Source organism: Lipophrys pholis (assembly GCF_963383615.2).
Source record: "Lipophrys pholis genome assembly, contig: SCAFFOLD_45, whole genome shotgun sequence".
NCBI lineage: Eukaryota > Metazoa > Chordata > Actinopteri > Blenniiformes > Blenniidae > Lipophrys > Lipophrys pholis.
This window is the reverse complement of record NW_028292078.1, coordinates 245126-269067: the sequence shown is the minus strand read 5'-3', so window position 1 is coordinate 269067 and position 23942 is coordinate 245126. Positions and strand designations below refer to the sequence as shown.

The following is a 23942-nucleotide window of genomic DNA, read 5'->3' as shown; positions in this document are numbered from 1 at the left end:
GATGGTGAAATGGTGAATTGAACCAGATGATGAAGTGATGAACTGAACCAGGTGGTGAAGTGGTGAATTGAACCAGATGGTGAAGTGGTGAATTGAACCAGATGGTGAAGTGGTGAATTGGACCAGATGATGAAGTGGTGAATTGAACCAGATAATGAAGTGGTGGATTTGTGAATTGGTGAATTGAACCAGATGATGAAGTGATGAATTGATCCAGGTAGTGAAGTGGTGAATTTGTGAAGTGGTGAATTAAACCAGATGATAAAGTAATCAACTGAACAATTCCTTCTTCCTTTGCTGCTGTCAGTTTTAGAAGAGATTTTAAAATGCTGCTGCTTGTTTTTAAAGCCTTGAACGGTCTGACTCCTCCAGATATCAGAGACCTGTTATGATAATAATAATTACTAGAGGTTTGTATTTCCAGAAGAAAATACAAGTGTGAATGCTGAAGATTGAACAAAGCTGATTTCTTTTGATCTCTGCGTCTCCATGGCTCCAGTGCTGATATCTTATCAGATCAAATGAGATCAGTGCCTTTTGCCATGGAGATGCTCAGATCAAAGATTTCCTCTGGCTTTGGTCTCCATTGATCTCCATCCGGTGCCTCTCCCATCTGATTTGTAATGAAAGTCTTGTTATTGTTCTTTTTCACAACCTTGGTGATGACGTCATCATTAGATTCAGGTATGCTGAAGCAGGCAGAGAACTAAAACATGCAGGACATCAGCACTCTAGGACCCAGTTTAGACACCCTGATGTAGACCATCAAGAGACAGGTTAGTTTTATCCTACTGATGATGTGTTGCTGCAATAGTCATCTTGCTCAGTTTTAAGTTTGTTCCCACAAAGAGCCTGAACAGGGACTTGAACCCTGGACCCTCAGATTAAAAGTCTGATGTTCTACCATCTGAGCTACCCAGGCCTGCCAACACACTGTTGTGTCTCCATATGATTCTCACTTATGAGTGAGACGAAGCAGACACTGATCCTGACCACCAAGGTGCAGAAGTGGAGACTCTCCTTGCTCGCTGTTTTGAAACTCAACAAATTGTAGTCCATTGTTCCTTCCTGAAGATGCTGAAAAGCTCCGCTCTGGATTTGAAAACAATCAGGAAACATCTGAGCAGACTGCTGGCTGTATTGCATGATATTTTCTCACTGCCTGATTGGCTGCAGGTGAGAAGTTTTGAATCAGGAAAACCAGTTTTCTCTCCATTTGAAGCTGGAATGAAGAACTGCTTGGTTTTACAGCAAACCTGAACAGGGATTTTAATGGTGGAAGCTCAGATTAAAGAGAATTCATTGATGCCGATTATGACTTTTCAAAGCTCAGTTTAGCCGTGGTTCTACCACGTCGTACGTTCCAGAGCGCACCAGGACAGTAAGGTAAAGCAAAGCTCACCCAGACCCAACTGTGTTGTTTGGTCCACCACAGAAAGTCCAGTTAAGATGTAGGCGGGTTGTGAACGACACAGATGTTACAATATAACAATCTTAAATAAAAAGGGAAGGTGTGAGATCCGAGCACAGACTGTTCCAAACCAGTGAATTGTCAAATATAAATACACAATAATCACCAAGAATCGTTCAATTCAGCCAACAGGCGTTTATTAACAAAATGGATTAATTCAGAAATCATTTCATAAATCAACACATTCATGGAGCAAACGACATCTAACATGGAGATCTAATCTATTAAACAGCAAACACTATGTACAAAGAGTGTGTGTGTGTGTGTGTGTGTGTGTGTGTGTGTGTGTGTGTGTGTGTGTGTGTGTGTGTGTGTGTGTGTGTGTGTGTGTGTGTGTGTGTGTGTGTGTGTGTGTGTGTGTGTGTGTGTGTGTGTGTGTGTGGCCGGAGTTCTAACGGGACATGCAGTTAGAACTCTGGTGATGGATGTGGATGTGGTTCAGCAGCACCGGATAGCAGTTTGGCTGCTAAATGTGACTGTGTGTGTGTGTGTGTGTGTGTGTGTGTGTGTGTGAGCTTATCTGATCAGATAACAGGAGCGGCGGCGGATTAGTGAAGGAGGGGGAGAGAGAGAAGGGAGTTAAAAAGTTCTGGGCCGGTCCACGTGAGTTAACACGCGGCTCCTTGTGTCTCCGTACAAAGTCCTGCATCTGGAGGGACGTGAATCATCAGGACACACAGCGTCCTCTCTGCTCTACCTCCAGCTGCAGAGAGATGAGAGAGATGAGAGGTGATGAGGAGAGTCTCTGTGGAGCAGCCAGGACTTCAGTCCTGTCCACAGCAGCAGCTCAGAGCTCATGAAGGACCACCACTGTCAGACCAACACAACAAGCCTGAGGCTCCTCTGATTGGCTGACTGTGTCCTCTGCTGTCCAATCCTGAAGCTGCTCAGCGTTCTCCTCTCACAGCCTCACAGAGCAGTCAAACTCTGGATCTTTGTTCTCACACTAACTGTGTTTAGTAGAAACCTGCTGGAAGCAGCATGGACTCACTCCAACATCTACTGACCTGAGAGTCTGCAGGCTGCAGTCTGGACTCTGCTGAAGACCAACCAGCTGCTGCACATCTGCATCCTGAAGGTCGTTGATACGCAGGTCGAGCTCCTTCAGGTGGGAGGGGTTGGACTTCAGAGCTGAGGCCACAGAAGAACAGCTGATCTCTGACAACCTGCAGCCCCTCAACCTGAATAAAGAGAGAAAGCAGCAGAATGAATGAGGAGAACCAATCAGATGTGTTGATGGAGAAATGAGCAGCTCCACATTACTGTGTCCTGATCAATGAGCTGTTCTGTTGTTGTGGATCTTCATCACACTCATCCTCCACATGTCAGCACAACATTGCCACTCCTCCTCATGTCCACACACATCAGTAACAAGCTGCTGAGCTCAGTCCATCTCTCACTGCAGGATCAGAGTCTCACATCACAGCTGCTCACAAACATTTCTCCTTCTACAACAGTAACAGACAGTCAACTGACCCCAGAGTCTCCAGACTACAGAGTGGACTCTCCAGAAAACCACACAGCTGCTCAACTCCTGAATCCTGCAGATGGTTCTCACTCAGGTCCAGATGTTTCAGATGTTTCAGGAGGGAGGGGTTGGACTTCAGAGCTGAGGCCACAGAAGAACAGCTGATCTCTGACAAACTGCAGTGAATCAACCTAAATAAAGAGAGAAAGAAGTGAGATTAGAGGACAAAGTTTGATGTTGAAGTCATTGAGACTGAAGAAGGTTCAGACTGGAAGAGTTTAGAAATGTAAAGTCCAAACAGCTGAAGCCACCAGGAGGAGAAGAGTCTCATCAACATGCTGATCACTAACATGCTGCAGAGCTCAGTCCATCTCTGTCCTCCAACATCTGGATCACACCACACACACACACACACACACACACACACACACACACACACACACACACACACACACACACACACACACACACACACACACACACACACACACACACACACACACTGTCCTCCTCTTCGTCCTTCCCCTCCTCCCCCCTCCTCCTCCTCTTGCTGTGTTCTCCTCCTCATCCTTCCCCTCATCCTCTTCCTCCTCCTCCTCTTGCTCCTCCTCTTCCCCCTTCCCCTCCTCCTCCCCCTCCTCCTCCTGCTCTGTTCTCCTCCTCCCCCTCCTCCTCCTTCTCTTCCCCCTCCTCCTCCTCCACCTCCTCTTGCTGTGTTCTCCTCCTCCTCCTGCCCCTCCTCCTCTTCCCCCTCCTGCTCCTCCTCCTCTTCCTCATCCCCCTCCTCCTCCCACTCCTCCTCTTCCCCCTCCTCCTCTTGCTCCTCCTCTTCCTCCTTCCCCTCCTCCTCCCCCTCCTCCTCCTACTCTGTTCTCCTCCTCCTGCTCCTCCTCCTCCTCCTCGCCTGCTTGATCTGTTCTCCTCGTCCTCCTCTTCCTCTTGCTCCGTTCTCCTCCACCTCCTCCCCCCTCCTCCTCGTCCTCCTCCTCTTCTTCCTCCTCCCCCTCCTGCTCCTCCTCCTCCTTCTGCTCCTCCTCCTCCTCTTGCTCTGTTCTCCTCCTCCTCCTGCCCCTGTTGCTCTTTCCCCTCCTGCTCCTCCTCCTCCTCCTCCCCCCCCTGATCCTCCTCCTCCTGCTCCTCCTCCTCCTCCCCTGCTTGCTCTGTTCTCCTCCTCCTCCTCCTCTAGCTCTGTTTTCCTCCACCTCCTCCCCCTTCTCTTCCTCTTCCTCCTCCTCTTCCCCTCCTCCTACTTCTCCTCCTCCTCCTCCCCTCCTCCTCCTTCTCCTCCTGCCCTCCCCCTCTTCCCCCTCCCCCTCCTCATCTTCCTCTGTTCTCTTCCTCCTCCTCCTCCTCTGTTCTCCTCCCTTCCCCCTCCTGCTCCTCCTACTCCTCCTCCTGCTCCTCCTCCCCCTCCTACTCCTCCCTATCCTCCTCCTCCTCCTCCTGCTCCTTTTCCTCCTCTTTCTCTGTTCTCCCCCTCCTGCTCCTCCTCCTCCTCCTCCTCCTCTTTCTCTGTTCTCCCCCTCCTGCTCCTCCTCCTCCTCCTCCTCCTCTTTCTCTGTTCTCCCCCTCCTGCTCCTCCTCCTCCTCCTCCCACTCCTCCTCTTCCCCCTCCTCCTCTTGCTCCTCCTCTTCCTCCTTCCCCTCCTCCTCCCCCTCCTCCTCCCCCTCCTCCTCCTACTCTGTTCTCCTCCTCCTGCTCCTCCTCCTCCTCCTCCCCTGCTTGCTCTGTTCTCCTCGTCCTCCTCTTCCTCTTGCTCTGTTCTCCTCCACCTCCTCCCCCCTCCTCCTCCTCCTCCTACTCCTCTTGCTCTGTTCTCCTCCACCTCCTCCCCCCTCCTCCTTGTCCTCCTCCTCCTCCCCCTCCTCCTCTTCCCCCTCCTCTTCTTCCTCTTCCCCCTCCTGCTCCTCCTCCTCCTCCTTCTGCTCCTCCTCCTCCTCCTCTTGCTCTGTTCTCCTCCACCTCCTCCCCATCCTCCTCCTCCTCCTACTCCTCTTGCTCTGTTCTCCTCCACCTCCTCCCCCCTCCTCCTTGTCCTCCTCCTCCTCCCCCTCCTCCTCTTCCCCCTCCTCTTCTTCCTCTTCCCCCTCCTGCTCCTCCCCCTCCTCCTGCTCTGTTCTCCTCCTCCTCCTGCCCCTGCTGCTCTTCCCCCTCCTGCTCCTCCTCCTCCTCCCCTGCTTGCTCTGTTCTCCTCCTCCTCCTCCTCCTCTTGCTCTGTTTTCCTCCACCTCATCCCCCTTCTCTTCACCCTCCTCTTCCTCTTCCTCCTCCTCTTCCCCCTCCTCCTACTTCTCCTCCTCCTCCTCCCCTCCTCCTCCTTCTCCTCCTGTCCTCCCCCTCTTCCTCCTCCTCCTCCTCTGTTCTCCTCCCCTCCCCCTCCTGCTCCTCCTACTCCTCCTCCTGCTCCTCCTCCCCCTCCTCCTCCCCCTGCTCCTCCTACTGCTCCTCCTCCTCCTCCCCCTCCTCCTCCTCCTCCTCCCCCTCCCCCCTGCTCCTCCTCCTCCTCCTCTTGCTCTGTTCTCCCCCTCCTGCTCCTCCTCCTCCTCCTCTTTCTCTGTTCTCCCCCTCCTGCTCCTCCTCCTCCTCCTCCTCCTCCTCCTCCTTCTCCCCCTGCTCCTCCTCCTCCTCCTCCTCCTCCTCCTCTTGCTCTGTTCTCCCCCTCCTGCTCCTCCTCCTCCTCCTCCTCCTTCTCCCCCTGCTCCTCCTCCTCTTGCTCTTTTCTCCCCCTCCTGCTCCTTTTCCTCCTCTTTCTCTGTTCTCCCCCTCCTGCTCCTCCTCCTCCTCCTGCTCCTCCTCCTCCTCCTGCTCCTCCTCCTCCTCTTGCTCTGTTCTCCCCCTCCTGCTCCTCCTCCTCCTCTTTCTCTGTTCTCCCCCTCCTGCTCCTCCTCCTCCTTCTCCTCCTCCCCCTCCTCCTTCTCCTTCTCCTCCTCCTCCTCCTTCTCCATTCTCCCCCTCCTGCTCCTCCTCCTTCTCCTCCTGCTCCCCCTCCTCCTCCTTCTCCTCCTGCTCCCCCTCCTCCCCCTCCTCCTCCTCCTCCTCCCCCTCCTCTTCTTCCTCCTCCTCCTCCTCCTCCTCTTTCTCTGTTCTCCCCCTCCTGCTCCTCCTCCTTCTCCTCCTGCTCCCCCTCCTCCTCCTTCTCCTCCTGCTCCTCCTCCTCCCCCTCCTCTTCCTCCTCCTCCTGCTCCTCCTCCTCCTCCTCCCCCTCCTCCTCTCCCCCCCCTGCTCCTCCTCCTCCTCCTCTTGCTCTGTTCTCCCCCTCCTGCTCCTCCTCCTCCTCCTCCTCTTTCTCTGTTCTCCCCCTCCTGCTCCTCCTCCTCCTCCTCCTCCTCCTCCTCCTCCTTCTCCCCCTGCTCCTCCTCCTCCTCCTCCTCCTCCTCTTGCTCTGTTCTCCCCCTCCTGCTCCTCCTCCTCCTCCTCCTCCTCTTGCTCTGTTCTCCCCCTCCTGCTCCTCCTCCTCCTCCTCCTCCTCCTCCTCCTTCTCCCCCTGATCCTCCTCCTCCTCCTGCTCCTCCTCCTCTTTCTCTGTTCTCCCCCTCCTGCTCCTCCTCCTGCTCCCCCTCCTCCCCTCCTCCTCCTCCCCCTCCTCCTCCTCCTTCTCCTCCTCCTGCTCCCCCTCCTCCCCCTCCTCCTCCTCCTGCTCCTCCTCCTCTCCCCCCCCTGCTCCTCCTCCTCCTCCTCTTGCTCTGTTCTCCCCCTCCTGCTCCTCCTCCTCCTCCTCCTCCTCTTTCTCTGTTCTCCCCCTCCTGCTCCTCCTCCTCCTCCTCCTCCTCCTCCTCTTACTCTGTTCTCCCCCTCCTGCTCCTCCTCCTCCTCCTCTTGCTCTGTTCTCCCCCTCCTGCTCCTCCTCCTCCTCCTCCTCCTCTTGCTCTGTTCTCCCCCTCCTGCTCCTCCTCCTCCTCCTCCTCCTTCTCCCCCTGATCCTCCTCCTCCTCCTGCTCCTCCTCCTCTTTCTCTGTTCTCCCCCTCCTGCTCCTCCTCCTCCTTCTCCTCCTCCCCCTCCTCCTTCTCCTCCTGCTCCCCCTCCTCCCCCTCCTCCTCCTCCCCCTCCTCCTCCTCCTTCTCCTTCTCCTCCTCCCCCTCCTCCTCCTCCTTCTCCTCCTCCTGCTCCCCCTCCTCCCCCTCCTCCTCCTCCTTCTCCTCCTCCCCCTCCTCCCCCTCCTCCTCCTCCTCCAGTGCTATAAGAACCTTTAAATTCAGTGTCTGTAATTAAATTCTCTATATTTTTCCATCAGTTCCTGAAAATGAAGTCAGTTTAACTGAAACTTATTGTGAAAATCCCCTGAAATGTCAAAACAAAGTGTATAAATCCTTTAAAGCTCCTGGCTTGGTGGGACCAGATTGGACCTCTTGGTGGGTTCTGGTCCACGGAACTTATGTCCTCTGCTGTTATGTGAAAGTCAAACTTAAGGACTGGTGACGTCACACTCCTCCTCCTCCTCCTCCTCCTCCACCCTCCTCCTTCTCCTCCTCCTCCTCCTCCCCGCTCCTCCTCCTCCTCCTCTCACTCCTCCACTCCTCCTCCCCCCCTCCTCCCCCCCCCTCCTCCTCCTCCTCCTCCTCCTCCTCCTGCCGCTCCTCCTCCTCCACTCCTCCTCCCCCCCTCCTCCTCCTCCTCCCCCCCTCCTCCTCCTCTTCCCCCTCTTGCTCCTCCTCCTCCTCCACCCTGTGCTGGAGGCTCCGCCCCTCTGCAGGGATCTTTGGGATCATTATGTTACATTACTGCATGGAAGTGAAGCCAGAGTGTTTTATGAAGTAATCATGGAACCTGATTGGAACTAACTTCACTTCCAGGTCTTGTATGGCGTTCTGACCGCAGGCTGAGGTCTGCATGAGGCAGCAGGGGGCGCTCCGCTATGAGACGCATCATTAATAGAACTTCTTTCTAATGAAGCCAGACTTTAGCTTCATCAGTAACGACTAAACAAACCACATACTACTGGAAAGGAAAGCTTGGATTTGGAGCCATAAAATGATCCTTTTAACGGCTTCATGTGAAAGAAAAGTAGAATCAGAGTGTTTCTGTAGGTTGTCATTGTCCCTCATCACGGTGTGTTAACAGTTAAATATGTGTCCGTGCACAGTGACGTGTCTGCTCAGTACAGGGTGGAGCTCTTACCGCTCCACACCTCACAGGTTCTACTGGAGTCACAAGAAGTTGGAGGAGCATGGAGCGGTGACGTCAGCGTGAACAGAGCCGCTCGGAGGGGCCTGGAGGCTACAATGACATCATTCGGCCGCACGGAGCCGTACAGAGCTCGCCAACGCGTCAAGAATAAAACAGGCTTTAAGGATCAGTGGCGCCACCTGCTGGAATCCTGTACTCACCGTGAGTACAATTCTTTTGAAGGTGTGGAAAAAAAAAAAAGTTAAAGCCTTGGGCTGCTGTTTCTAGAGCTACAGACACAGAACTAATTCATAGAGCTACACAGAAAAGAATCTCACATGAACACACCTCTCTCCCTCGTCACAGTTGCATGTTTACCAACTCGTCACAAGAGGGCAGTATTGCACCGTGTGTGTGTGTGTGTGTGTGTGTGTGTGTGTGTGTGTGTGTGTGTGTGTGTGTGTGTGTGTGTGTGTGTGTGTGTGTGTGTGTGTGTGTGTGTGTGTGTGTGTGTGAGAGAGAGAGAATCAGCACTGCTGATGTGGACATCAATAAGAAATGATAGTTAAAGAAGAACCGTTTCAAATAAAGACAAAATGTCGCGTCATTCAAAGCACAAAACCTTTAAACTGGACGAGGAGGCGGATTTGGTGTTCAAAACTTTGACGACTAATAAAAACAGAACCGCTCCACCACTGAAAGTGATATTGGGGATTATTGAGGAGGAGAGGCTCCTCTGTCATTTAGGAGGTTTCTGAAGTCGATAGATATTCGTGCTCAGAGTAGCTAGCGTTTGAAAATCTTACTTTAAAAGGAAAATTGCAGACTTCCTGTCAGATTTAGGTTCAGGGGTTCCAGCATGTGATTTGCCGGGCTCAATGAGACGAACAATTGAGTTTTGGTTTGATCGGTCTACGACATTCCTATGGGCCATTTAAGTGTTTTTGGTGGTCATTGTAGTGTTTGTAGGTGGCGCTAGAGAGAAAATTTTAGCTCTCTGGGGGTTAATTTTTACATTTTCTTATGTTATCCAGTGTTAATTAGCGTGCCAAATTTGGTGAGTCCCTGAGCATGTTTAGGGGGTCAAATGTATTCTCCTTCAGAGGTTGAGGGCCGTTTTTGATAGAAAATCTTACTTTGAAAGGCAAACTGCGGACTTCCTGTCAGATTTAAGTCAGGGGTAGCAGGACGTGATTTTTAGGTCTCAATGAGACGAACAATTGAGTTTTGGTTTGATCTCTCTACAACATTACTACGGTTCGTGGTGCCCGTTTTGGTTTTTCTAGGTGGCGCTAGAGAGACATTTTGGCTCTCTGGGGCTTAATGAGCGTGCCAAATTTGGTGAGTTTTTGAGCATGTTTAGGGGGGTTTTATACAGGTTTTTTTTTTTTTTTTTTTGCAAAAAACTAATAATAAGAAACATTCCAATTACAACAGGGTCCTGGCCTCCAGGTCCAGGCCTCCTTTGGAGGTCCTGGTCTCCTTTGGAGGTCCTCGTCTTTCTGCTCGGTCCCTCATAATGGTCACATCAGCTCAAACATCTGCAATTAAAAAAAGCTTTTACTGCCAGAGTGCAGAATACCCTCGGATGTTCCAGCCCTTGGTTTGGCATGCTGCTCTGGTTTTGGCCCTCGAGGAAAACTAATTGAGGAGCTCCGGTGTTAAGGATAAAAAAAAGGTGCAGCAATTTAAAGCGTATTTAAAAGATGTTAAAAAGTCAATAGGACTAAATTACAGCTCAGGGTTAAAACAATAAATTAAATAAGTTCAAAGTGATTAAAGCTAGACCCCCTATAGATATATTTTATTGTACTGTGTCTCAAATAGAGTTTAAAAGGCTCAAACAGAGTAGTACTTTTCAGGTGAAAGCAGTAGTGTGTTACTCTAAAAGGCCAGCAGAGGGCGCATGGCGATTGAAGGAGCCTAAAAGCTGCACAGAGGCAGCAGCATATTAAATCCTGCAGCCGAGCCAAACACCAGCTCAAGTGGTCTGCCTCTTTGTTTCCTATTACAGGATGGAATCACACCCCTACATGACACACACTGGGTCAGGGGGGCAACAATGGCAGAGTGAGGGAGAGTTTGGAGCTCCAGCTGGGAGATCAGTGACTCTTCATCCAGGAGAGATCAGCCTGCTTTGAAAGCTGAAGCTCAACATGGAGCGTGTCAGAGGTTGACGGAGAATTCTCCACTGCAGCACCTTGCTTCTTCTACCAAGCTTTGAAATGTGGAGCTCCACACGGCTCTGCCACAGTCACAGGACTAAAGCCCAGAGAAGAAGTCTCAGTTTCTCATGGAGATCCTCAGTGTGGATCATCTCATATCAGCCTGATGTCTGACCTTTAGTGTCAACACAACTTTCACTGCACACAAACTCAAACATGGAGTCTGACCTCAGAGTCTCCAGACTACAGAGTGGACTCTCCAGAAAACCACACAGCTGCTCAACTCCTGAATCCTGCAGCCGGTTCCCACTCAGGTCCAGATGTTTCAGATGTTTCAGGAGGGAGGGGTTGGACTTCAGAGCTGAGGCCACAGAAGAACAGCTGATCTTTGACAAACTGCAGCCCCTCAACCTGAATAAAGAGAGAAAGCAGCAGAATGAATGAGGAGAACCAATCAGATGTGTTGATGGAGAAATGAGCAGCTCCACATTACTGTGTCCTGATCAATGAGCTGTTCTGTTGTTGTGGATCTTCATCACACTCATCCTCCACATGTCAGCACAACATTGCCACTCCTCCTCATGTCCACACACATCAGTAACAAGCTGCTGAGCTCAGTCCATCTCTCACTGCAGGATCAGAGTCTCACATCACAGCTGCTCACAAACATTTCTCCTTCTACAACAGTAACAGACAGTCAACTGACCCCAGAGTCTCCAGACTACAGAGTGGACTCTCCAGAAAACCACACAGCTGCTCAACTCCTGAATCCTGCAGCTGGTTCTCACTCAGGTCCAGATGTTTCAGATGTTTCAGGAGGGAGGGGTTGGACTTCAGAGCTGAGGCCACAGAAGAACAGCTGATCTCTGACAACCTGCAGTCCCTCAACCTGAATAAAGAGAGAAAGAAGTGAGATTAGAGGACAAAGTTTGATGTTGAAGTCATTGAGACTGAAAAAGGTTCAGACTGGAAGAGTTTAGAAATGTAAAGTCCAAACAGCTGAAGCCACCAGGAGGAGAAGAGTCTCATCAACATGCTGATCACTAACATGCTGCAGAGCTCAGTCCATCTCTGTCCTCCAACATCTGGATCACAACACACACACACACACACACACACACACACACACACACACACACACACACACACACACACACACACACACACACACACACACACACACACACACACACACACACACACACACACACACACACACACACAGTTCTTCAGATACAGTAGAACCTCTGAGGACCAGGTCAGAGCTCCACCCTGTACTGGACACGTCACTGTGGACGGACACATATTTACCTGTTAACACACCTTAATGAGGACAACCTGCCTGACGAGGACAACAGACAGGTTCTCCTGCTAAATTTCAAGCTGAGCGACACTGAAAGGACCAGAATACTTGGTCTGGAGCTGATTATTGTAATATTCAGACATTGTGGTGTCAGGAGGTTAGTTTGAGAGGTGAATTCTGGCCGCCTCCCTGCAGCCCAGTGCTGCTCTCCTTTAGTTTCACTTTCCCTTTCCAGCAGAGAACATGAGGCCCAAACTGACCAGAGGCTCTAATCTGGTCCCACCAAGCAAGGAGCTTATAGAGGATTTACACAACTTTCTTTTTCACATTTCTTTGTATTTTGCACCACAATGTTTCATTAAAATTGACTTTATGTTGAGATTGTTGTCATTTTCAGGACTAACTGTTTGTTGTTGTCACAGTGGATGTAATGAAATTATCTATATTTTTACAAGATCAAAGAAAAACTTTGAAGTGTAAATTTAAAGGTTATTATAGTAATATTGTACCAGTCTGGTCCACTCAGGATGAAACTGGACTGTATGTGGTCCCTGAAGTACATTAAATCTGATTTAATAATTACCTTGTATACATCTTATATACATGTATTTATGGATATATATTGTATACATCTTTGTACTGGTTCAGTAATGTGCTTTTAAATAACCAGAACATATTTAGTGTTTGGTTTGTTCAATATCAACTGGTCCTACTATTTGAAATGTTTTTGTTTTTTATCCCATTAATCTATTAATCTAAAAATAATCACTGATTAATCGATTATTATAATAATAGTTAGTTGCAGCCCCAGTTGATGGAGAATTCTCCACTGCAGCACCTTGCTTCTTCTACCAAGCTTTGAAATGTGGAGCTCCACACGGCTCTGCCACAGTCACAGGACTAAAGCCCAGAGAAGAAGTCTCAGTTTCTCATGGAGATCCTCAGTGTGGATCATCTCATATCAGCCTGATGTCTGACCTTTAGTGTCAACACAACTTTCACTGCACACAAACTCAAACATGGAGTCTGACCTCAGAGTCTCCAGACTACAGAGTGGACTCTCCAGAAAACCACACAGCTGCTCAACTCCTGAATCCTGCAGCTGGTTCCAACTCAGGTCCAGATGTTTCAGATGTTTCAGGATGGAGGGGTTGGACTTCAGAGCTGAGGCCACAGAAGAACAGCTGATCTCTGACAAACTGCAGAGCTCCAACCTGAATAAAGAGAGAAAGAAGTGAGATTAGAGGACAAAGTTTGATGTTGAAGTCATTGAGACTGAAGAAGGTTCAGACTGGAAGAGTTTAGAAATGTAAAGTCCAAACAGCTGAAGCCACCAGGAGGAGAAGAGTCTCATCAACATGCTGATCACTAACATGCTGCAGAGCTCAGTCCATCTCTGTCCTCCAACATCTGGATCCTCCTAAACTCCTCTCAGTGGTTTGACTTCAACACATTCTAACTTCAGACAGTGAACTGACCTCAGAGTCTCCAGGTTACAGTTTGGACTCTCCAGTCCAGCACACAGAACCTTCACTGATGAATCCTTCAGCTGGTTCCTACTCAGGTCCAGATGTTTGAGATGGGAGGAGTCAGACTTCAGAGCCGAGGAGATCACTTCACAGTCGGAGAGTTGACATGAAGAGAGGCTGTAATGAGACACAGAGAGGACAGGACGTTGTTATGAGGTCTTTGTTGGACCTCAGAGCTTCAGATCGTCTTCTCTGGGTTTGACTTTGTCTTCATGTGGACGTGAAGGAGAGGACATGGAGGTCTACATGTTTTGTTCATGTCTTCAGTTCCAGATGTTGAAGTGAAGCTGTGGAGTGGAGCTGGACGTCCTGCTACTTCTTTCTATTCATTACAGAGTGTTTGGTTGGAGAGATGGGGACAATGGAGACAATCATTCTTCTGAGAGACACAATTCATTCATTCATTCATGGTTTAGTTTGTGAGAACTGTGGGAGCAGAGACATTGTCCTGGAGTTTGTTCAGTCTTCTTTGGTTCTAGTTTTGTACTTCACTTTGATTTGAGTCTTTTTGTCAGGAAATTGTCCAGTTTGGAAAGACAAAGGTTCCAGATGTGAGTCAGTAGTTTGGAGATAAACTCAATCACCCTCTTTACTGGTTTCATCTCCATTTAGTCTCAATCTGAAGATTTGGTTTTACTTTTGATAATAATTTCTATGATTTCTTCCTTACTAATGAAATGTCTCTGGGTCTTTCTCTTTACACTCTTTAATAGATTCCATGTGTCTTTAATAGGATTCTTCTTTTCTTACATTTCACCACTTTTATTTTTGTAGATTCATGAACATTCTCACAGTAGTAGTTAAAGTATTTTTATATTTCACATATTTTTTTGCCACTTCTTTAGTTTTGTGTTTTACAGATTCTCTATATCATGTATTTTTTCCTTTTGACAGAATCTTTTAATCCTTCTTTGATCAATAGAAGATCTTTGTTATTGTTTTCTTTGTTTAACATTTCTTCCTAATTCTGCATTTCTTACAGCTTTATTCACATTGTTGTCTAGATATTCTGATTCCCAGTCACTTGTAATAAATAGCTCTTTTCCACCAGCTCCTACTCAGCCTTACTCCACTTGACCCTACTGGCCTTGCCTCTACTCCACTCAGCCTCACTTGTTTTCCATTACAACAGAACGACCACGGCGTGGGCGGAGTCATCGGAGCTTTCCTCGTCATGCACAAGTAATCACCCCGATGTGATGCTTCACTGTCCGGTGTTTCGGTTTCACTGGTGCTCCTGTTAACTGGTGACTTCTGCCACAAGCTGTTAGTAGCTACTGATGTTAAAATAAGAAAAACAAACCATACGATACTTTAAATTCTAATGGAAATGTGGTTAAACAGCGTTCACCAGGACAGCTGCAGACTTTGGTTGTTTTTTGTTTTTTATTGTGTTCTGGTTTAAAAAATGGTGGGTGAATGAGCAGCCTGCCGTCTTCTCGTCTTCGCTCGCTTGGAACCTCAGTCTACTACGGTCTACCATGAAAGTACCTGGTAGCAGGGACCATCATGTAGTGGAAAAGTGTCAAAAGTGAGTAGAGTCAAGTGGAGTAAGGCTGAGGAGGTGGAGCAGCACCTTAACCTATTTAAGGTGCCCCTCTGGTGAGGACAGGTAACTTGTTCAGAACGTATTCAGGAGCAACACTGATCAGGTCCAATCAGCAGTTTTTACTTTGGACATGTCAAAGTATTTATTTGATATCCACAGTCCAATTGTTGATTCCTGTCCTCAATGACCCGCCCAATACTGAGTTCCTCTACCACAATAAATGTTTCCTCCTACTGCCACTCTGCCAGGCCCGGTTCACAAACTGTGTCTGCACACCTGGCATCCATTAGGTGGAGGCTTTAGAACCTCCACCTTGCCCTAGCTCCACCTAGTGGGCAAACATACATTCTAAACCCAAATGGCCAGTCAATAGGAGGGCACACACAAACAGAAACAAACAAACCCATATGAAACCTTAAATGGCTCCTACAGTAGGAACTAGAGGAAAAGTGCATTAAGTTTATTTTGGTAACTCCATTAAGTCCTCAGTCCAAACCCGTCTGTATTACCGTCTGGTGTCCTGATTGGTTTGTAAACAGTTGATGTTGTTGGGAACACTGGTTGTACATCAGGCAATTTGACTGTTGATGATGATGAGTAACAGTGATATGACCACTATTGTAGCATTACTATTGTAGCATTACCATTGTAGCATTACTATTGTAGCGTTACTATTGTGGCATTACTATTGTAGCATTACTATTGTGGCATTACTATTGTAGCATTACTATTGTAGCATTACTATTGTGGCATTACTATTGTAGCATTACTATTGTAGCATTACTATTGTAGCAATACTACTGTAGCATTACTATTGTAGCATTACTACTGCGTCCAGCAGGATGAGTTTCTTCTCTACAAAGACACTTTATTATTAAACAGAAGCGGCTGCTCGTTCTCTCCTCCAAACTAACAGACACACACAGAGCATGCAGTCCGACCTGACCCGCCCCCTTCTCCACTCTCAGCCAATCACAGACAAACTCACTCTCACTAATTCAGGTGACACAAAAGAATTGGAACCAAGAAATGTCAACACTAAACCATATCATTGCAACAAGAACTGCAGAGATGTTGAACTCTCTTTGTATTTTTTTTCTTTTTCAATCAATCAATCAATCAATCAATCAATCAATCAATCAATCAATCAATCAATCAATCAATCAATCGATCAATCGATCAATCGATCAATCAATCAGATACTTTATTTGCCCCAGAGGGGGGTAATTAAAAGGTCGGATAGAGCAGATAGAGCAGACAGTGCAAATATATAAATAGATCACTAGTTTAATGAAGGTTAAAGGTTAAATATCTAACAGCAGGAGGCCAGGCAGTGATCAGAACTGAGTTTGTGGCAAAAAGGAGTAACTGGTAATCAGTACTTGGATTACTTTTTCAAACTAACTGTGGCAACACTGATTAGTAGTGATCAAAGAGTCATGACTCATGAACAAAAAATGGAATCTGATGTGCATCAGAAAACCTCGGGGCACCACCTGTTTAACAGGAAATGATGCCAATTTATATCAGTCTCATCAAGATGTACTGTACAAAACTATTCATTTAGAATTTCAATTCATAGTTAATTTAATAACAATTAACACAATTAATCATAAAGGATGAAGAATTTCAGACTTCCTGACATAGAAGAGGTCGACATTTCATTCACCTTTCTACACATTAATACGACAGCAAGTAGTGACAGTAGGATTCCTAAGATTATATTCATTTAAAATGAGAAGAAGAAAACTACACAGGTTCTGTGTGAGGGTCAGAAAGTAAAGACAGTGGTTCATGAAGCTTCATCTGGCCATCACTAGAATAAACTATTCTATTCTATTTTGTCCCGTCGCTGTGCTTCACTCCACTGATTTGACTGGTTGCTTCATAAGAAGTACTGGTCACTGTGAGGCTCTTGCCTCTGCTCTCTCATCCTCCTCTCTTTCCTTGGTGGATCCTCAGCCTCCTAAGTAATGATATTTTCATCCAGCCACAGGAGCACACCTGAAGTGAGTGTCCTGCTGCTGCTGGGCTTGTCTCATGTGTGGTGTTCTTGCTCGTAGTCGTGTCGGTGTCAGAGTCTGAGGCAGAACTCTGTGACATGGAGCATCACAAACACAGTGAGTGGAGGAAGTAAAGCTGCTGCTCTCCACCTGAACTTACACTGGAAACTTTACTTTGTAGTTTTACTTCCTGATTAATAGAGGAGAAAATATCAAGAGGCTGTAGTGTTCTACTGAGATCTTTTACTGATGTTCTAGAGATGTGAGCAGGAGAACAGATAGTGGTGGATATTAATGATCAATAATGTCAGAACCTGAGAGCTTCCAGTTTACAGTGAGGACTCTCCAGTCCAGCCGACAGCCGCTTCACTCCTGAATCCTGCAGGTTGTTGTCACTCAGGTCCAGATGTGTCAGACTGGAGGACTGAGAGCTGAGGACTGAGGACAGAGCTCCACAGCTTCTCTCTGACAGACCACAGCAGCTCAACCTGAAGAAGAAGCAACAATGAAAACCAGTTCAATGTTTGTCATGGACTCAGTTCCACATATTTGTTCATGACCCACGTACACAGCTTTGTTGGAGGCTTTGACCACTGGCAGCAGCTTCAGAAGAGCCTCCTCTGAAGCAGAGTATTTCTTCAGGTCAAACTCCTTCAGATCTTCTTCTGATGACAGTAAGATGAAGACCAGAGCTGACCACTGAGCAGGAGACAGTCTATTAGTGGAGAGATGTCCTGATCTCAGGGACTGTTGGATCTCCTCCACCAGAGAACCATCGTTCAGTTCATTCAGACAGTGGAACAGATTGATGCTTCTCTCTGTAGACAGATTCTCACTCAGCTTCTCCTTGATGTACTGGACTGTTTCCTGATTGGTCTGTGAGCTACTTCCTGTCTGTGTCAGCAGACCTCGGAGGAGACTCTGGTTGGTCTGCAGTGAAAGACCCAGGAGGAAGCGGAGGAACAAGTCCAGGTGTCCATTTGGACTCTTCAAGGCCTCGTCCACTGCTCTCTGATGGAGATGGTGGAGATTGTTCTCCATCAGGACTGTTTGTTGTTCATCCAGGAGGTTGATTCCAGAGCTGATGAAGGTCTGATGGACATGAAGAGCAGCCAGAAACTCCTGAAGGCTCAGATGGATGAAGCAGAAGACCTTGTCCTGGTACAGGCCTTGCTCCTCTTTAAAGACCTGTGTGAACATTCCAGAGTACAGTGAGGCTGCTCTGAGATCCAGGCCACACTCTGTCAGGTCGGAGTCATAGAAGATCAGATTTCCTTTCTGCAGCTCATCAAAAGCCAGTTTTCCCAGAGACTCCACCATCTCCCTGCTCTCTGGACTCCAGTGTGGATCTGTGGCAGCTCCTCCATCATACTTGACCTTCTTGACTTTGGCCTGGACCACCAGGTGGTGGATGTACATCTGAGTCATGGTCTTGGGCAGCTCTCCTCCCTCTCTGCTCTTCAACACCTCCTCCAGAACTGTAGCAGTGATCCAGCAGAAGACTGGGATGTGGCACATGATGTGGAGGCTTCGTGAGGTCTTGATGTGGGAGATGATCCTGCTGGCCTGCTGCTCCTCTCTGAACCTCCTCCTGAAGTACTCCTCCTTCTGTGGGTCAGTGAAGCCTCGGACCTCCGTCACCATGCCGACACAGTCAGGAGGGATGTGATTGGCTGCTGCAGGTCGTGTGGTGATCCAGAGGCGAGCAGAGGGAAGCAGGTTCCCCCTGATGAGGTTTGTCAGCAGCACATCCACTGAGGTGGACTCTGTAACATCAGTCAGGATCTCAGGGTGCTGGAAGTCCAGAGGGAGTCGACACTCATCCAGACCGTCAAAGATGAAGACCACCTGGAGGTCTTCAAAGCTGCAGAGTCCTGCTTCTTTGGTTGGAGTGAAGAAGTGATGAACAAGTCCCACCAAGCTGAACTTCTTCTCCTTCAGCACATTCAGCTCTCTGAAGGTGAATGGAAATGTGAAGTGGACGTCCTGGTTGCTTTGGTCTTCAGCCCAGTCCAGAGTGAACTTCTGTGTCAGGACTGTTTTCCCAATGCCAGCCACTCCCTTTGTCAGCACTGTTCTGATTGGTGGAGAGCTTCCAGGTGAGGCTTTAAAGAGGTCTCCTGGTCTGATGCTGCTTTCTGCTCTGGCTGCTCTCCTGGATGCTGTTTCAATCTGTCTGACCTCATGTTCCTCATTGACCTCTGCAGTCCCTCCCTCTGTGATGTGGAGCTCTGTGTAGATCTGCTTCAGGAGGGTGGACTCTCCTGCTTTAGAGAGCCCCTCAAACACAACCTGGAACCTCTCCTTCAGGGCACATTTCACCTTCTGTTGGCAGACTCCAGCAGAAGTTCCTGAAAAGAAGAAAGCAGGAATGAGTTGAGTGTGTTTGACATTGAATGTGAAGATGACAGTGTGTTAGTGGAGATGTTTCTCCTCCATCAGCTCCATCCAGCTCCTCAGTGGAGACCAAACAGCCTCTGATCTGATGCAGATGTTTGCATCACATGAGCAGCAGAGTTCAGGAACTCTCTTTGTGTCTCCTCTTCTCTGCTGCTTGTTTTGGACTTTCTGCCTGTTTCACACTTTCTGTGTCTGATCTGGAAATGACCTGTGTTCTCTGGATGGACTCTGTTTCTGACTACTTTCTGCTCCAGCTGAGAACATTTCAGCTTCATCTCCATCCTGTGAAATGAGATCAAATCCTCTTACTGCTCCACAGACGCCCAGCCAGCTCCTCCTGCTTCATCCTCCTCAGGAAGTCCAGGGTGATCCTCAGAAATGACTCTCTGCTGCTCCTCTGCTCTTCATCCTCATCCTCCCTCTCACTCTCTGAGCATGCTGGGTAATCTGGACTCAGGAGCTTCTTCATCTTCTTCAGCTCCTTCTTCATGAAAGTCACCATGTTGTCCTCCAGCAGCTGGAACAGAGAAACATCTGGAGTTGACTTTGAGCTGAAACTGAAGCCAGATTGAGATGTGAGTGTAAATCCAGTGCAGAGAGCAGGATGGACAACATGTGAAGCCAAATCACACTTCATGTGGGATCTCCAGCAGAAGCAGCTTCAAGCATCAGTGAAGACTGGAAGCTGGATGAAGGTTGGACTGTTTCACTTTGGACCTGAATGGATCTAATAAGCTGAGTGTCTGCTTCATGTTTCAGCTGGAAGTCACAGCAGCTTCTTCTGTCTCATGATGTGACAGTAAAGTGTTGAATGGAGACGTGTTCTCACCATAAAGGTGGAGTCCAGATGTCTTTGATGCTGAGGGGCGGAGCCACCAGGGAGAAGCTGGGAGCTCTGCTGGCTCACGCTGCAGAAACATGTTGACTTTGTTAAAGCTGCTGTGTGGTGTGATGAGGAATCCTGAGACAAACACTGATTCTCACCCCTCATCACCACTTCCTGCTCCACATTGAAAGGTTAAGAGTTCCTCCTTAGACCGGCCACTCTTCATGGACACACAGCTGGATGGAAACCCAGAGTCAGAGCTAAAAACAAACACAACATCAGGAACAGACTGACTGGAACAATGGAAGATACATGGAAGAACTGAGACTTTGATTCTCTAAGTCAGACTTTGTGAAAATACTGTGAGGATATTTAATAGTTATAAACTGTAGTTCCATATTTAAAGTTACTCTACCAGAAAAACAATCTTCAAAATCTACTCCCCATAAAACATCTCCCTTCTGCAGAGAGAATAAACCAAAACACCAAAACAAGACCATCAACACTCATTTGGACTCATTTCCAACCTGCAGTTTCCCAAATCGATCCACCAAAGTTGATGTTTACAAACCAAACATCAAACTGTGTTGATGTTTCCTAACTGACATCATCTTGGGAAATCTGCCACAAGGGTTTCTGGGATATCAAAGATGGCGTCGCAGAAGCTGAAGCAAAATGATCAACATTGGACCGATTCAGCCCAAAATAAAAGACTGGACTTTTTCAGAGAAAGAGGATTAGAACCTCCAGAATATTCTTAAATGTTGTGAAACTGATCATTAATCAGCAAGAGGTCAACACACTGGTATGTTCCTTTAAATTTAAATGCTGGAATTATGTGTCTGTGTGAGTGTCATGACCAATTCCATTCAGAAAGGTATTAATGTATTAGAGATCAACATCAACAACTGAAACTGGATCCTACATTTTTCATGTTTCCCAAATGGATTCTGGTCGAATAACTTTAAAGTTAAAAATCATTCAGTTCAAATCTTTTACATCCCCCCATCCCCCTCTCCTCTGGTGTTCCCCAGGGCTCTGAAACGAGTAGATTCATCATCAAAATAGGACTTTTGAAAGAGTGTAGGATCAGACTTTGCTGGTCAGTTTGCAGTTTGGACTCTTGTACTAAAACACTGGAAGTGAATCTTAGAGTGAGCACAACTTCTCTCACTCTGGTTTTGAGGAAATAAAAGAAAAGAAAGAGTTTCTTACTTTGTGTCTGAAGGTCCAGGACCAGTACTGAAGACTGGTGGATGATCTTTGGACCGGTCACTCTTCATAGACAAGCTGCTGGATACTGAAGACCCTGCTGTGTGTCTGAGCTTCTCACCTCTACACACACACACACACACACACACACACACACACACACACACACACACACACACACACACACACACACACACACACACACACACACACACACACACACACACACACACACACACACACACACACACACACACACACACACACACACACACAGTCAAAATGTTGTATTAGATCAACAGATCACACTTGGTTCTTATCATTTCATTTCCTGTTTTCAACAAAAGAACTTTAATGTTATTTTCTTCTGGAAAAGTTTTCAGGAATTGATCAGTAAAAATATGTTTGATGAAAGAACTTCAATAACCTTCATGTCATTTCCAATCTGCCATTTGTTTCAAAGTTCCTGGAAAAGTAGTAGCATCTGATCTTGACTCTGACTTTTCCCACAATAATCTGTATTCTGAATTTCACCTCTTACAGATTAAACTTGGATTAGAAAGGCCCACAAAGCAACATCAAGTGAGCGGCTCTGCGGTGAAGCCTGGAAGAGCATTAAAATAGAGGAAACCCAGCGAGCGCCTGCTGACGTCATGAGTTCACAACTTCAGCCAGTCATTGCCTGCAAAGGCTTTTCAACAAGTGTGAGAGATGAAGGATTGATTCTCTCTTATTTCATTGGTTCAGTGACTTTTGAGCCTCTGACATGAAGGGATTGTGTTCAAATCCTTTAGTTCCTCACATTGTTCTGGGATGTTTTAGTTGAAGCCTCTGAATTAAAGCTGAAGTCTGGAGGGTTTCATTTCTATTTACTGTGGTAATATACAGAACAAAATGAGACAAACTTTGTCTCTGGACAAATCTTTGTGGACCAAACTGTAAATTAGTGATGTGGGACGTTTGGACTTCAGTGTCATGTGGAGACGTCCACTTCCTTTAAACTCCCTGTTGGAAAGGTGACACTGCTCTGACCTTGGATCAGCTTAAGAGGAGTTAGAAACTCTGACCTGAAAGACAACACATGATCTTCTAGTCTTTGTCCTTTCCACTGCTTGTCCTTGTGTCTTTCATGATCACATTGGGACTGATCATGGGGACGGTGGAATGTCTCTGCACCTCATGTCCTTTACTGCAGCTCTTTTTCTGCTGCCTGTTGAAATCACTTCAGCTCACTTTGGATGACTTGAAATCACTGAGCCTTGAGACGAGTCAATACAGCAGAGCCACTTTTACTACATTTCATCTTTCTATGGAGTTTATATTTAGTGTCCATTCTTCTGTTTGCTGTTTGACTGAATGCAGGAGGGGGGGACGTCTCTTACCTGTCCACACACTCTGGTGGGTCTTCTTCATCCACGTCCCACATGTTGAGTCAGACAGAGAGAAACACACCAACCTGCTCAACACACACACACACACACACACACACACACACACACACACACACACACACACACACACACACACACACACACACACACACACACACACACACACACACACACACACACACACACACACACACACACACACACACACACATACAGAGGAGATCATGTGTGTGGTGCAGCAGGAAACAGAAACCCACATCCTGGTAGTTCCAGTTAGAGACGGTATCATTCAGTAGACTGAGATCAGAGAGCGACAGCCGAGACAAAACAGAGAAAGAAGAACAACAAGAAGCATAAATAATGAACAAACAGAGGAAATAAGATGAGAGAAGAAAATATAGAAACATGAAAAATACAACAATCAATAGGATTAATGTCAGTTGGAGGTTTCAGGGAAAAATGAAGCGTCTGGATGATAAATAATGAGATGATTGAGTCGTGTGTGTGCGTGTGTTTTAGACTAACACAAACATGAGCCAATCAGAGTGAAGGAGGGCTGAAGCCCCGCCCACTGCTGAATGTTTTCAGAGTTTCTCCATGGAGAAGAAAAGAAGTGAAGAAAGGAGTTAAATGGAGGATGAAATGTTTGTCCAACAGGTGAAGAAGAAGAAAGCAGCTGTCAGAGGTTTGTGATGGTGTGAATGAAAGAGAAAAAGAGAAGTTAGAAAGTCTTTTGCTCCGTTGTGGAAGCTTCTAAAGAGCTGACAGATTCTCACCTGAACTCTCTTCTCTTGTTCTTACAGACACTTTTCCACGTGTGAGGAAACTTGTGGAGAGAAGAAGCTGCTCTTCGTCCGTCTTCGTCTGTCTCAGTCCGTCTCTGATGTCTAACAACCTCAGCGTTCTCTGTCCTGCTCTCTCTGACACACCCAGATGAGGAAGCAGGATGTGGGGCCCAGTGGGGGAGTTGCTTTCACATAAATCACGTGTTTCCTCCGTTCTACTCAGGAAGAGCAGAAATGTGTCAGAGGGGAAGTGATGAAATATGAGCTCCTCTAGGCACAGAAATCACCATTATAAGAAGACAAGAATGTGTCTCATTCAAACACAATCATCAATATAAACGGTACAAACCACAAACTGTTTAAATTACTTGAAATATGTGGTTTGATGAAAACAAGACAATATTGTAAAACTATTGTAAAAACATTTGAGTTTGACGTGGCTGTCACAAATACACACCAGTCATGAGAACATAGCCTCTGTGATTTAGAGTCCAAGACGCCTGCAGATAACAGAATGTTGATTCTGAGAGTCTGAGAGTCCAGAGTCCAAGAGTCTAACAGTCGGAGAGTCCACAATCCAGAGTCTAGAGTCTGAGAGTCTAGACTCCAGAGTCCAGAGTCCAGAGACCAGAGTCTGAGAGTCTGAGAGTCTGAGAGTCTGAGAGTCCAGAGTCTGAGAGTCCAGAGTCTCAGTCTGAGAGTCTGATAGTCTCAGAGTCCAGAGTCTGAGAGTCC

The 23942-nt window shown here is 47.4% G+C and overlaps 1 protein-coding gene across 8 annotated transcripts; it reads right to left on the bottom strand.

Annotated features, from left to right (window-relative positions):
• Positions 1 to 1593: 1593 nt before the first annotated feature.
• Positions 1594 to 23346, bottom strand: LOC308128223 (NACHT, LRR and PYD domains-containing protein 3-like). Of its 8 annotated transcripts, none has more exons than XM_080493932.1 (15): positions 23199 to 23346; positions 22414 to 22487; positions 21035 to 21154; positions 19978 to 20079; positions 19823 to 19901; positions 19303 to 19510; positions 17162 to 18944; positions 16908 to 17081; positions 12991 to 13158; positions 12544 to 12726; positions 10916 to 11098; positions 10438 to 10620; positions 2948 to 3130; positions 2475 to 2652; positions 1594 to 2174 (listed from the first exon to the last, which is right to left on the bottom strand). In XM_080493932.1, the coding sequence occupies exons 2-15, from the start codon at positions 22455 to 22457 to the stop codon at positions 2139 to 2141; spliced, it is 3624 nt and encodes a 1207-aa protein (XP_080350058.1). In that variant the 5' UTR covers positions 22458 to 22487; positions 23199 to 23346; the 3' UTR covers positions 1594 to 2138. The 8 variants fall into 8 exon arrangements, with proteins under 8 accessions (XP_080350058.1, XP_080350059.1, XP_080350063.1 ...); XM_080493933.1 differs by having other exon boundaries at positions 2479 to 2652; XM_080493937.1 differs by lacking the exon at positions 2948 to 3130 and having other exon boundaries at positions 2479 to 2652.
• Between the last annotated feature and the right edge of the window lie 596 nt (positions 23347 to 23942).